At 51.8% G+C, this 13,257-nt stretch overlaps 1 protein-coding gene across 1 annotated transcript; it reads right to left on the reverse strand.

Moving 5' to 3' along the window:
• Window positions 1-284: 284 nt before the first annotated feature.
• NIM1K (NIM1 serine/threonine protein kinase) lies at window positions 285-11,847 on the reverse strand (the record flags this gene model as incomplete). Its single annotated transcript, XM_079795964.1, has 3 exons — window positions 285-1,034; window positions 3,506-3,774; window positions 11,550-11,847. The coding sequence occupies 3 exons, from the start codon at window positions 11,845-11,847 to the stop codon at window positions 285-287; spliced, it is 1,317 nt and encodes a 438-aa protein (XP_079652090.1).
• Window positions 11,848-13,257: the final 1,410 nt, after the last annotated feature.

Here is a 13,257-nt window from a genome sequence, read left to right on the forward strand (position 1 = left end):
GCAGACTCAGTGAGCACCAAAGCCCCCCTGAAGCAAGTCCTGCTCCATAGGGGAGTCTCCTGCACAGCAGCTCTTCCACTGTAGACAAAGCTGGAGATTTGGAACAAGAGGAGATTGTAAATCAAGCCAGAACCTGAGCTAATACACTTCTTTTGGGGGAAAGAATGCATACCTTAAATTTAAATTTATTCAGAAATTATAAAAATGTCCCCACCAAGTTGACTGTGAAAAAATTTAAAAGCAGCAACAATGACCTTGGTTAATTACCAATAGTCTAACACAATTTATAAAATTGAGCACAATTTGGATGTGTGTCTTATGCCTCTGTAGACACGGGACCCTTTCTTCAGGTCCCGATCTTTAGGGTCTGGTAGTATCATTACTGGGACACTCTCCAAAGCCTTCTTCCTTTGGACCCGATGCAGAACGATGCGGTAGACCCCGGTGATGGAGCTGCGGGCATCTCGCCCTTGGTTGTTCCGGATATGCTCTTCTGTGATACCCAAATGTTCTAACGTGCTTTTGACCTCATGTTCTTCTTCTTTGAGGGTGCTGGTTTCTGACAAATGTCTGGGGTCAAGCTGGAAAGGTTCCAGAGGGGTGGGGTATGGCACCCCTTGCATCCACTCATGGTTCATGATGGAATCGATCCCGTACCGCTCAGAGGGTATGGGCTGGAGGACTCCCCGGATGAGGCGGAGGCAGGGCTCCGACATGTGGGGAGGCACATTGTACGTGCCCTCGAGGATGCTCTTCTTCAGCTTGGCCACGGTCTCTGCCCGAAATGGCATGGTGCCAGTCACCATGAAGTAGAGAAGCACCCCCAAGGCCCAGATGTCCACATACACGCCCACGTAGTGCTCATCTCGGAATAGTTCGGGTGCAGCGTAGGGAGGGGACCCACAGAACGTGTTCAGCATCTCCCCTTTTCTACTCACTGTGCTGAACCCGAAATCGCCCACCTTCACACAGGTGTTGCTGGTGTAGAACACGTTTTCTGCTTTCAGGTCTCTGTGGATAATTTGGTTTTCATGCTGTGGGAGGAGACAGAGGGGAGAACGGTCATTTCCAGAGTGAAATACCAGCAGGAAGTATGCATCTGTAGCTCTGAAACAGTGAGATGACGTAATACCGGAAATTCAGTGGAGATTAACCGTGTCAGCAAACCTGGAGAGCTGCTCAGCCAAAACCTGTAGCCAAACAACACCCACAGGCCCCATAGGGATGAAAGGCTTCATTTTCCTGTGGGGTGAGGTTGTAGTCTGTCACCCATGTGTGAACTCGGGAATCAGAGCCAGAAATAAGACCCAGATCTTACGAAACTACTGTTCCGGAACACAGTGAGACAATAGTCCTTTGTTTTGAGGTCATAGATGGGTGTTTCCGGCTGAGCAATCTCTTGACTAGGGTCAACCCCAACAAGGCCTTGCGCCCTCCCAGCTTGTCCACCACAGGGTGGGTGTCTCCTGCACAGCAGCTCTTCCGTTGTAGACAAAGCTGGAGTTTTGTCTCCGGCTCACTCCTTCCTCCCCCATTCCTCCTGCCTGCTCTCTTGGGTCTCCAGGTCACTAATTCCCTGCTGATCATTTGGCCAGGAGGTCGCTGACCCCACAACATCTAGGCAAAGGAGTGAACTAGAAACAGCCTCTCAACTAAGACCTCCAGGCGGCTCCTCCATCTCACAGAGGTCAGTAGAAGGGAGGAGGTTCCAGCAGCAGGTGCGCTGTGGGTTGAGCCAGGCCACACCCCCACCCTGGCGTGCTGAATCCAGACAATCTTCACCTGCTCAGTCCCAACGACTCCTGGGATGTGCTTTACTGTTACTCTTGCTGATGGGTCTCCTGGGGTAAGAATCCAGGCTTTGGAGCCTGACAGCTTGGCTGTAGGTTCAACGATACCAGCTGTGTCAGTTCTCTACCTTGTAAAATGGGATACTGATGGGCACCTCATGGGGCGTTGGGAGAACTGTAAATGATGCTGTGTCTGTCCCGCTCAGCAGGGTGCTGGCACCGAGTAGATACCCGCCATGAAATTTGGAACCATGTCTGCGATTCATCCTCTGGAGACCAGAGTGCTGGGAGGAACGTCAGGGCTCCGAGCTCTGGAGGACTCGGTCTGCACCCTCTATTGCTGGGTCTTCTGATTTCTTCTCCAAGGAGAACATGGAAGACTCCTTTCCCAACTGCCCTGTTGTGTGAGGTGTCTGGCTTGTTGCTGGGCCCGGGAAGGTTCACTACAGCAGAGGCCACTTAATGACAGGCTAACGCGCCCGCCGCCACTGCGACCAGGCTCTTCTCTCCGGCTCATTCCTTCCTCCCCCAGTCCTCCTGCCTGCTCGCTTGGGTCTGCCAGGTCACTAATTCCCTGCTGATCATTTGGCCAGGAGGTCGCTGACCCCACAACATCCAGGCAAAGGAGTGAACTAGAAACAGCCTCTCAACTAAGACCCCAGACAAGTGTCTCTCTTCTGCCCGTTGGACTGACTGAGACTGGGTAAAGAGGGCAGCCAAACGTCTGCACTAAAGTCGTGAAAGTGGTGGTCGGGTCTGCAGTCAGTTCCTCCTGCGCCCAGCAACTCAGCCAGCGCTACAAAAGGCACCAGAGGGGGGGGGGGCAATGGTAAGATATGTACACATATAATACCTTAATAAAAAAAATTGAAAAAAAAAAAAAAAAAGGCACCAGAGCACAGCTCTTCGAAGATCTAGCCCAGCCGGCGTGGCTCAGTAGAGATCTACGAACCAGGAGGTCAAGGTTCAATTCCTGGTCGGGGCACATCCCCAGGTTTTGGGCTTGATCCCCAGTAGGGGGCATGCAAGAGGCAGCCAGTCAGTGATTCTCTCTGATCGTTGATGTTTTTATCTCTCTTTCTTTCTGAAATCAATAAAAAACATATATTTTTAAAAAAATATCTAGGGAATGTGCTTTAGGAGTCCAGATTTAGCTAAAGAAAGAATAAGGGACTAAAATAGTATACCATAAAGTCTGAGCACAGAGGCAGCAAGAGGTAGAGGAGTTCACGGAAGTCGAGAAAGATCGGTGGGTGCTGCTGTGAGATTGAAGGGGGTTTCAGAGAGACAGGTCTGAGCTGGGTCATGAAGGGTGGATGGGAGTTGGAATGTGAGACGTGTTGATAGGGGAGAGGGCATCCTCAACACAGAGTTAGGAAGGCAAGGCCAAGAAAGGGCGGGGAGCTAGCTCTCTGGCTACAGGAAGATGGGGTTGGAGAGATGGTGTGACCAGAGTGGGTGGGTGTCATTGGGCTGCTCAGAGTGACTCCTGCTAACTTCCAGAAGCCAGGAGGCTGCCCTGTAACTGGAGATTCCTGGGTGATGCTTCAGAGGCAAGGAGAACGAGCGCAGCCAGGCTTCTGACCTGCAGAGAAGGGGCTACTGTCTGCCCGTGAGACTGACACCCTCTGGGCTGCTGCGTGATGGTAAATGGAAGCCGCTCGCTCCCACTGTGGGTAGAATGAGAGCAAGACTCTCCTTCCGCGCCCACTCACCATGTGCTTCACGGCAGACACAATCTGGGAGAAGATGAACTTGCTTTCTGGCTCCGAGAGCTTCCCTTCGGTGCTAATTTTCCCGAAGAGCTCCCCGCCCCCCGCGTACTCCATCACCAAGTGCAGCTTGGACAGGGTCTCCACGACTTCGTAAAGGCGGATGATGTTGGGGTGGTGCAGTTTCTCCATGCTGGAGATTTCCCGGGAGAGCAGCCGCTGGGTTTTCTGGTCTAACTTGGTCTTGTCCAGGATTTTAATGGCCACCTTTTCTGGAAAAAAAGAAAAGAATGTGCCAGTGTTCATAGGCTCATAGGAATTTAGAACCAGCCCAGCTGCAGCGGCTCAGTGGTTGAGCGTCGACCTATGAACCAGGAGGTCAGTTTGATTCCTGCCAGGCGGCGTCGTGGGCTTGATCCCGGGTCGTGCAGGAGACAGCCAATGAATGATTCTCATCATTAATGTTTCTATCTCTCTCTCCCTCTCCCTTCCTCTCTGAAATCAATAAAGATATATATTTTTAAAAATATATATTTAGAACCCAAAGGGACCTAGATCAGCCCCTTTATTTTATGAGACGGAGGTTAAATGGCTGTCCCCAAGCTCACAGAGCTCATCCCTGGTCTTCCCTGCACAGGCCTGATGCCAACTCCTGCCTCCCAAGGAGTTTGTAGTTGATGATCTTTACCCAGTTTTCTGGATGACATTAAAGTTCCTTTGCTTAGCCAAGAAAGCCCCTCTTGATCAGACCCACCCACCTCCTCAGCCTCACCATCCTTCACCCTGTCCACCATCCTCCCCTCCTGTCCACCATCCTTACCTCCTTTTCACCAACCTCACCTCCTTTTCGCCATCCATCACCCCTATCTACCATCCTCCGCTCCTGTCCACCATCCTCCCCGCCTGTCCACCATCCTCCCCTCCGTCCACCATCCTTACCTCCTCTCTACCATCCTCACCTCCTTTTCACCATCCATCACCCATCCTCCATCCTCACTTCCTGTCCATCATCCTCACCTCCCATCCACAACTTGACTCCAACTGTTACAGAACCTTCTGTTGTTCCTTGAAAAGGGATGCAACTCGTGTGCCTGGAAGCTTTCCTCTGCCTGGCTCATTTATCTGGTGTATGACCCCTTTCCTGTCCATTACTCGGTTTACTCCTGACGGTCTCTCAAGGCCAGCCTCCAAACCAACCTCCTCCAGGAGGCCTTCCATGACTCCCATTCTATGAGGATCCTGGTGTCCCGATTCTGTGTTTCTCTGCACTGTAATCTCAGCACGCTGGCCTGTAAATGTTGACTTCTGGTTGGTCCCCTCCTCCTGCCCGTCCGTGTGTGGGCTGTGTCCTATCTGGCTTTGTCAGTGCCTGGACGCACCAGTACTTAGTGTGTGTGTGTGTGTGGGGGGGGAATTAATTGGTACAATGGTCCTAGACTATTATACTAATTCATGGTCGTTTGGTATTAACGTATTGAGAGCGTTAAAAATGGTTGTACCCTTTGACCCAGCCATTTCACTTCTCACAATTAATCTTAAGGAAATGATCTGACATCCGAACAAGGTTGCATGTGGGCCTAAGAAGACTTCTGTGATGCTGGGAACAGCTTAAGTGTCCAGCAAGAGATGGTTAAGCTAGAGTGTGGTTCAGTGACCTATATCATGGTATACTGTGCAGCTATCAGAAGAATGACATGAAAAGATGTGCAATAAGCATGTCTAACATAACATAGTCAATACTGAGCAGTGATCTCCTCAACCCCAAACCTGCTCCTCCTACCGTCTTCTCAAATGGAAATGCTATTTTCACCATTGTGCAGACAAGAGCCTTGAGCATTTGACTCTTCTTGTCACGCCATTTTCAGTCTATTGGCAAATCCTGTTATGTCTACCTTCTAAACAGAGCCAGCACCCAGCCACTCCTCGGCATCTCCGGGTACTGTCCTGGTCCAAGGCACCACTATCTATTGCCTGGATTATTGTAGTAGGCTCCTAAATGATCTCTCCTTTTCTGCCTTCGACCCCTTGCAAACTATTTCCAACAGAGAGCCAGGGTGATCCTCTTAAAGCAAAAGGCAGATCATCTCTTGTCTCTGCTCCTGCCAAGGCTCTGGTTTCACTCATAGGAAAAGCCCAAGTCCTTACGAGGACATATTGGCCCCACACGATCTGGTCCCTGTTATTCTCTGTCCTCATCCCCCTTGGCTGTTTCTAGAGAACAACAGTCACACTCCTGCCCTGGCGCTCTGATGCTTGCTATTCCCTCTGCCCGACCACTTTCCCTCAGATGCATCCATGACCAGATCCCTTATTTGTTCTTTCCGTCCAATGATCACCTCCCTCAGTAAGGCCGTCCCTGGCCAACTTACCTCTAAAGCTGCAGCCCTCGGTGCTCCTTCTTATCATTTGTCACTACACAATGGTATTTGACTGACTGGCTTCTGTCTGTCTCTCCCCACTAGACCATAAGCTCCATACACCAGAGATTATTGTCTATTTTGTTCATTTCGGTATCCCCAGTCCCTAGAAGAGGGCCTATTACCCAATAGATGCTCAACAAATATCTGTTGAATGAATGATCTCACGCAATCTTCACAAGAACGCAGGGAAAGCGTTAGCCTCACAGTGTATACTCAATTTTGGGTCTTGCTTTTTCATTTATTGTCTGTTCAATGCATCTTCCGCATTGCCACTCACTCTTGATTGTCATGATTGTTAATGGCTCCGTAACATCACGTCCAATGTGTGTTTTAGTTTAATTGACTATTCCTAATGTTGTTGGATTATATAAATGATTCCCAGTCCATTGCACTATAAATAAGGCCACAATGAACATTTTTTTTGATTATCGTATTTCTAATGTTGGACTTATTTTTGGGATGGATTCACAAGTCACTTAACTATTTTTAAAATAAGAACACATGATTTTTAATTGCTGGGTGTTTTTTGTTTTTTTCCCCCATGTTTTCAAGAGAAGGGATCACTTTTTAAAAAATCAGTGGGTCTTCTGTATTAAGCTTTAGTAGAGACTGAGTTAGTTCCCCGTTGGGTCCTCCTAGGAAGTCACAGTGTAGAGAACCTCCCAGAGAGTACTGCCCTGCATTGCTCCCTCTAATATCTCTTCCCCACCAATACTACATTTTCATGAGAAGTTAGTATGCCAACAATTCAGCAAACATTTTTTGAATGCTTATCCTATACTAGAGGCCCAGTGCACAAAATTCATGCATGGGGGGGGGGGGTCCCTCAGCCCAGCCTGTGCCCTCTCGCAGTTGGGGAGCCCTCAGGGGATGTCGGACTGGTAGCAGGCCTAAGCCGTCAGTCGGATATCCTTAGCACTGCTGTAGAGGCGGGCCACTGTGTGCGCCCACTGTCAGCCCGGCTTGTGGCTGAGCCACTGACCACCAGGTTGGCCAGCTGGGGAGGAACCACAGGAGGGCTCCAGGGCATATATGGCTCATCTCACTCAGTCCCGATCAGCCAGACCCCAGCAGCAAGCTAACCTACAGGTCAGAGTGTCTGCCCCCTGGTGGTCAGTGCAAATCATAGCAAGCAGTTGAGTGGCCTTAGCATATCATTAGCATATTACACTTTGATTGGTTGAACGGCCAACTGGGTGACTGGACACTTAGCATATTAGGCTTTTATTATATAGGATAATAAAAGTCTAAAATACAAATCGACCGAACAGCGGAATGACCGGTTGCTATGATGTGCACTGACCACCAGGGGGAATATGCTCAACACAGGAGCTGCCCCCTGGTGGTCAGTGTGCTCCCACAGGGAAAGTGCCCCTCAGCCAGAAGCCGGGCTCATGGCTGCCAAGCGCAGCGGCAGTGGAGGGAGCCTCTCACGCCTCCACAGCAGTGCTTAGGCCTGTGGAGGGTGGGCCTAAGCCGTCAGTTGGACATCCCTTGAGGGCTCCCGGACTACAAGAGGACTCAGGCCGGTCTGAGGGACTCCCCTGAGTGCACAACTTTCATGCACCGGGCCTCTAGTTACTTATAATGCATGTGGGGGAACTCCAAGGAACAATATGATACAAGATCTGGCACCAAGGAGCTTGTGACCAGGACACCCAAGACTTTTAGCATACCATGGATTTGTTAAGCTCCAAATCTTGATTTCTCATCCAGACGTTCCCTTGCACTCCAAGATGGCTGCTGGACTCATTACTTCATGACTTCCATGTGCCTCCAAGTCAGTGCCTCCAAATCTTTACTGTCAACCCCATTTGTTTTCCTGTGTTTGCTATTGACTGCTAACTATCAAAGCTGTGGACCTGGGTCTCCTCCCCAATTCCTCCTGTCCCTGGTCTCCCCCATCCTCCCCCACCCAGTCAACGACAAGGTTCTCCAATATTCTAAAACATTTCTCAAATGCATCCCCTTCACTCCAATCTCATTGCCACTTCCTGAGTTGGGGTGGACATCATCATTCATCTGGACCATTAGAGTAATATTTTATTCTGACTTCCCTGACTCTTGTCACACCCCAACTTCAAGTTCACCTTCCTCACTGAAATCAAATTCTATGAATCACTTGTATTAACTGTTTGCTTTAAGCTCTTCAATGGCTCCCCGATACGAAAATGGCAAAATCCAAATATGCACGAAGGTGCTCCATGATCTAGCCCTGCCTGCATCGCCCACCGCATCGCCCACACTCTGTGGTGCGTCGCAGGCTCCAACCTCACCAAACTGCTTTCAAATCTACAAATACTCCCCAGACCAGCTCACACCTCCATGAGCTTGACATCCTCTCTCTGCCTGGAATTCCCTTTTCCCTGTGACTTGTACAGTTTCTCCTCAAACCTCAAGACCCAGCCCCAGCCTTTCCTGGTCAACTGACCCTTTCCTGACACCCGCAGGCACAGCTGAGCACACCCTTTGTACCGTGCGGGGTGACGTCACTTACTGATTGTTTCCTGTCTCCATTACATAGTGTGGGTCCCTATCAGGCTAGAAGGTACCTCATTCATCTCTGTTAAAGGCCCAGAGCCAAGTGTGGGTACAGGAGAGTTTATTATATTTTTGAAAAGCGGAATGAGTGAACTGATAAATAAATAAATTGAGAGAGGAGAAGAAAGTGTTCAGGAAACTGGAGACCAGAGTGGCGAGAGGAAGACCAGGGGAGGAGAGGTCAGGAAGGGCACACCAGAGAAAGAGACAGACACCGCGGCCGCTTTGGCTGATCTCTGTGACAGCAGATGGGACATAAAATATTCAGAAGCCAAGTGCATCATCTCTTTTGAGAAATTTCTAATCAGCCTGATTCTAATCATGATGGCTTCAGCCACCCTATCAGCTTGCAAGGCCCGGGGGAACCTGAGCTGTTCGCCACAAAAGTAAACCCCGGCCAGCAGCGGCCTGGATTGGAGCCCTTTTTCTAGAGATCAGAGCAGCTGGCACCGGTTTAAAGACCACTGTCCTAGGAGCTGCCCCACGGGAGCCCTCGGCTTTCCCAGGAAAGTCTCCCTTATTGATCTCGTCGAGCCCGTGTCCGTGTTTCCTAGGACACCCGCGACCATCTGGCCCGGGGGCTTTGTATGGGGACCATACTGATAGGAATGGCAACCCGTATTGCCTATTCTGGCGGGGCCTGGCTATGGGACCGGCATTGAAATCCCCAGCAAGGCTTCCTAAGCCACTGCCAATGAGTCACCTTCCTCTGGTAGAGATGCAGCTTTTGGAGGAACGTTCCCCTTTTCTTTCCTTTCCCGTCCACTCAGAGGAGCCAGATGTCCCCTCTCCGTGGACAGCCTCAGTCTTTTCGCCCTGACTCGCCTCGTCCTCTTTTCATCATCCTGCCCGAGATTCTGTTTCCCAGCACCCGAAGCCACCTGTGTTCATCGCCTCGCATGCCTTTGCACCCAGGTTTCCCTTCCTGCCCCCTTTCAGTTCCAATCATTCTCATTTTCCTACTCTTTCCTCCACTCGGGGGGCTCGCTGATGGGTAGAAGCCCAGGAGAGAGATGGGGCGTGGTGCCAGGACTAGGGCGTAAGAGTCGGGAGGTGAAGCTGGGATTCCTTTCTCCTGTTGCATCAGTCTAATGTGCTGTTAGCTGCCGGTACATTCTCTGGTTGGTTTGAACTTGCTTGTTGACTCCATTTCCCCACTGCCTGTGCTTTTGACCTTCCTCCCCTTTGACAAGAGGGGATGACTTGCACCTTTGACAAGAGGGCCGGTTAGCAGTGAGGATCCCCTGCCAGCGAGGCCACCCAAGTGCCCAACTGGTGCACCGCAGGAAAATGTCATGCTCTCGCAACTCAGGGACCAGAATTAGCTTAACTTAGTAATATCACAGACACCTGAGGAATCCAAGAAGGAAGCCACTTATAAATACCAGTTGTTGTTGCTTCTCTCTCCTGTCCAGCCCACGCTGGAGCCTGTCTACGGAATTAGATGCCGTCCGGTGGCTCCTGTCTCTATGATGGACATGCCTGGCACTCTGCTCACCTTCTCAGACACACCTGTCTGGACCTTGGGCTCTGTTGAGAGTCATGGGGCCGCCGGACCCTAAGGCTGCCGCTGACTTGACACGGGAGGCTCTTGACCCCAAAGTGGCCTGTCATTAACTGGCCAGTGAGCAATCATACAGGGGCGGGCAAAAGCAGGTTAACAATAATAATAAATAATACAATAATATATGAATAATAATATAAGAATAAACTCTGTGATTCACGTACTCGCAACCATAAACCTAGTTTTGCCCACCCCTGTGTTCTCTCCCTTTAAAATCTGAGCTGCAATAGAAACATGTGGATGGAGACGGACAAGAAAGCTGAGAGCGTTCAGTATGTGGCTGTGGGACCCGCAACCATCATTCTTGGCCGTGTGCCTTCTGACAGCGGGGCAGAGCAGCTGGGGCTGGGGCCTAGGAGAGACCATGTCAGGGCGGATCTCGGGGAGAGGGCAGAGCGAGCCCAGGGGCTTAGGAAGTCGTAAACTGTACGGAGTTGCAAGGGCTCCTTTTCTGTGTTGTAACTCCCTTTGATAATGTCCAGGCTTCAGCTAAGCAAGCGGTAAGCGGGGAAGAGCCCACGCTACCGGGCTCTCCGCAGGGTTCCTCCCCGAGGCAGGCGTGCTGGGCGCTGCTGCGCTAGGACCCAGGGTGATGGTACCCAGCAGGGGGGGGGTGCGCCTTTGGTAGACAGCAAGGACCCCAGCAGCAATGAGGACGGTACAGAGCAGACTGGAGCATAGAAGGTCCTGAGAGCAAAGCCCTTTCCCCCAAATATAACACAAGCCTCGGGTCAGGAGGGGAGACTGGACCCTGCTGTCCACGGACTGTGTGATCCCGGAGGTCTCCCCGGCCGATCTGCGTCGTTGGTATTGACCCGCAGATCCGAACGGGAGGCGTAAACAAAAGCTTGGACTGGGATTGCCTTAGAACCAAGCCACACTCCATGTCAGCAGGACAGAGTCCCCACAGTGTTTTTTTTGTTAATCCTCATCTGCAAATATTTTTCCCATTGCTTTTTCAGAGAGAGTGGAAGGGAAAGAGGGAGGAAGGGACAGAGAGAGAGGGAGAAAGAGAGAGGGAGTGAGAGGGAGAGAGAGAGAACATCGATGTGAAAGAGACACATCGACTGGTTGCCTCCTGCACTCATCCTGGGGAGGGAGGGGGACGGCAGGGAGTGAACCTGCAGCCCAGGTGCATGCCCTTGACCAGGAATCAAACCTGTGAACCTTCATTTCGTAGGAAGAGGCTCTAACCACTGAGAACACCGGCCAGGGCCCCACAGTGTTTGAGTAAATTCATTCACATGGTGTAGGGGAGAGTGTTTGGAGTCAGAATCAGCTAAGGTTGAACTGCTGAGGCCACATGTAACTTCTGTGGGTCTCAGTGTCCCTATCTGTAAAGAGGAAACAAACACATTGTCCTCACCCCCTTACCGTGAAAATTAACTGAAATAGCAGCGGGCAGGGCTCCGGTGACAACGCGTCATTGGCTTCCTGGCCCTGGACTCCTGGCCCAGCCCCGCACTGGGTCCCGCTCCCACGGGGGCCGCCTGGGGGTGGGTGGGGGGGGGGCAGGGCCTACCTTTGGTCAGGGAGTGAATCCCGAGCTTGACTTGGGAGAAGTTCCCGCTTCCGATTTCCCCTCGGATGCGGTAGAAGCCGATCCGCTTGCCCAGCGTGATCTCCCTCACCACCTTCTCGTCCTGGGACATGTCCCGGGTCAGCTTCTCGAAGGGCGTCAGCTGGCGCGCCTGCCCCTCGGCCTCCTCCTGGCTGCACTCGGTGGGGCAGCCGCTCTCCACGCTGTCCCGCCGGTCCCAGCGGGCGCAGTGCGGGCTCACCGGGCCGCCGCCATCCACACACGCTGCTGTCATCGTCATGGCACCGCAGCTCACGTCGCCATCTCAGCCAGGAGGCGCCGGCCAGCGGCAGGTTGGGAGGCGCAGAAGAGGCCCCGTGGGTGGGCGGTGGGCGATGGGCGTCAGGGACCCCCAGGGCCCCAGTCCATCGGAGCCGGCCTGGAGGAGGCAGCGGAGCCGCAGAGCTTGCCCGGCCCAGCCCGAGGCTGCCGGCCTCCCCGGAGGCCCTCACACCTTCCTGTGCGGGACTCCCAGCTCTCACTGAGCAGGAGGCCGCCTGTCCTGGCACCGCTGTCACTGCCCGGGCCAGCTGCGGGAATGTGGTGGCTGCAGTGCAGTCTGATGCTCTGTGGTAGGCGGCTGGTCCTGGGACAAAGGCTCCCGTTTGCGATTTCCTTTGAGGGTCAGAGGATCTCTCACTGAGGAGGCCCCCGGGGCCCTGGCTGCTGGCGCTCAGCTCTGACCCATCTTCATTTCCCGAGGCTCTTGGCGGCAGGTCGCAGGGCCTGAGACCGAATCATCTGGAGCCCCAGGAAGAAGAAGGCTGCAAATCAGCCTTCTGGCCGGGGCGGGCGGGCAAGTGGAGGATTAAGTCCCCGCTCTGTCACGTTAGCCGGCCTTTATTTAGATGAGCCTTCCCCTAAGCCGCGAGCCGTCTCAAAAATTTGGCAGGTGCTGTTGGCCCTAAGAACAGAGAGGAAGAAAACGTATCAGCGAGGCTAATAACCTGCACAGGGCTGATGCCGAGTGTGGGGCTGCTCTGTAAGGCTGGCCGGAGAGCACTATGCGAATTTCAGCTCTGATGCAGGCCTGCGGTAAAGGCCCGGTTATATGTGACTTCGCAGGAGGAAAAGGTATGTGCCCCCGCTCCTCAGCCCTCATTTCAGAAAAGCCCTCACAGCCTGCAAACACTTCTAGCAATCCAGTTTCTCTATTTTTTGATGTTTAGGAAAATATGCGTGTTGCTTTGGGTTGCTTTATTTCATTTTATTTTAAAAATATTTTTAAATTGATTTTAGAGAAGAAGGGAGAGGGAGAGATAGAAACATCAATGATGAGAGGGAATCACACTGGGGATGGAGCCCACCACCCAGGCATGTGCCCTGATCGGGAACCGAACCGTGATCTCCTGATTGACAGGTTGACACTCAACCACTGAGCCACGCCAGCCGGGAGATTTGAGTTGCTTTAAAACCAGATTTTTTAAAATTACAATAGGATAGTCATGATGATAAAGATTTTCTGTTAACACCAGTTTTCAAAAGTTCTTACACTGATTCAAATAAAAATGTTATGCTTCCAATGTAGTCTCAGTGGTAGGTTCTCCTACAACATCTTCTGTGTTTTTTGCTCCTACTCTTTCTTCCTGTTGTCATTCTATGCCAAAGGCTAGATGTCCTCCTCGTCTTATTTCCTGGGTGTTTTTGGTCA

This window comes from Cnephaeus nilssonii (genome assembly GCF_951640355.1).
Source record: "Cnephaeus nilssonii genome assembly, chromosome: 2".
Taxonomy (NCBI): Eukaryota; Metazoa; Chordata; class Mammalia; order Chiroptera; family Vespertilionidae; genus Cnephaeus; species Cnephaeus nilssonii.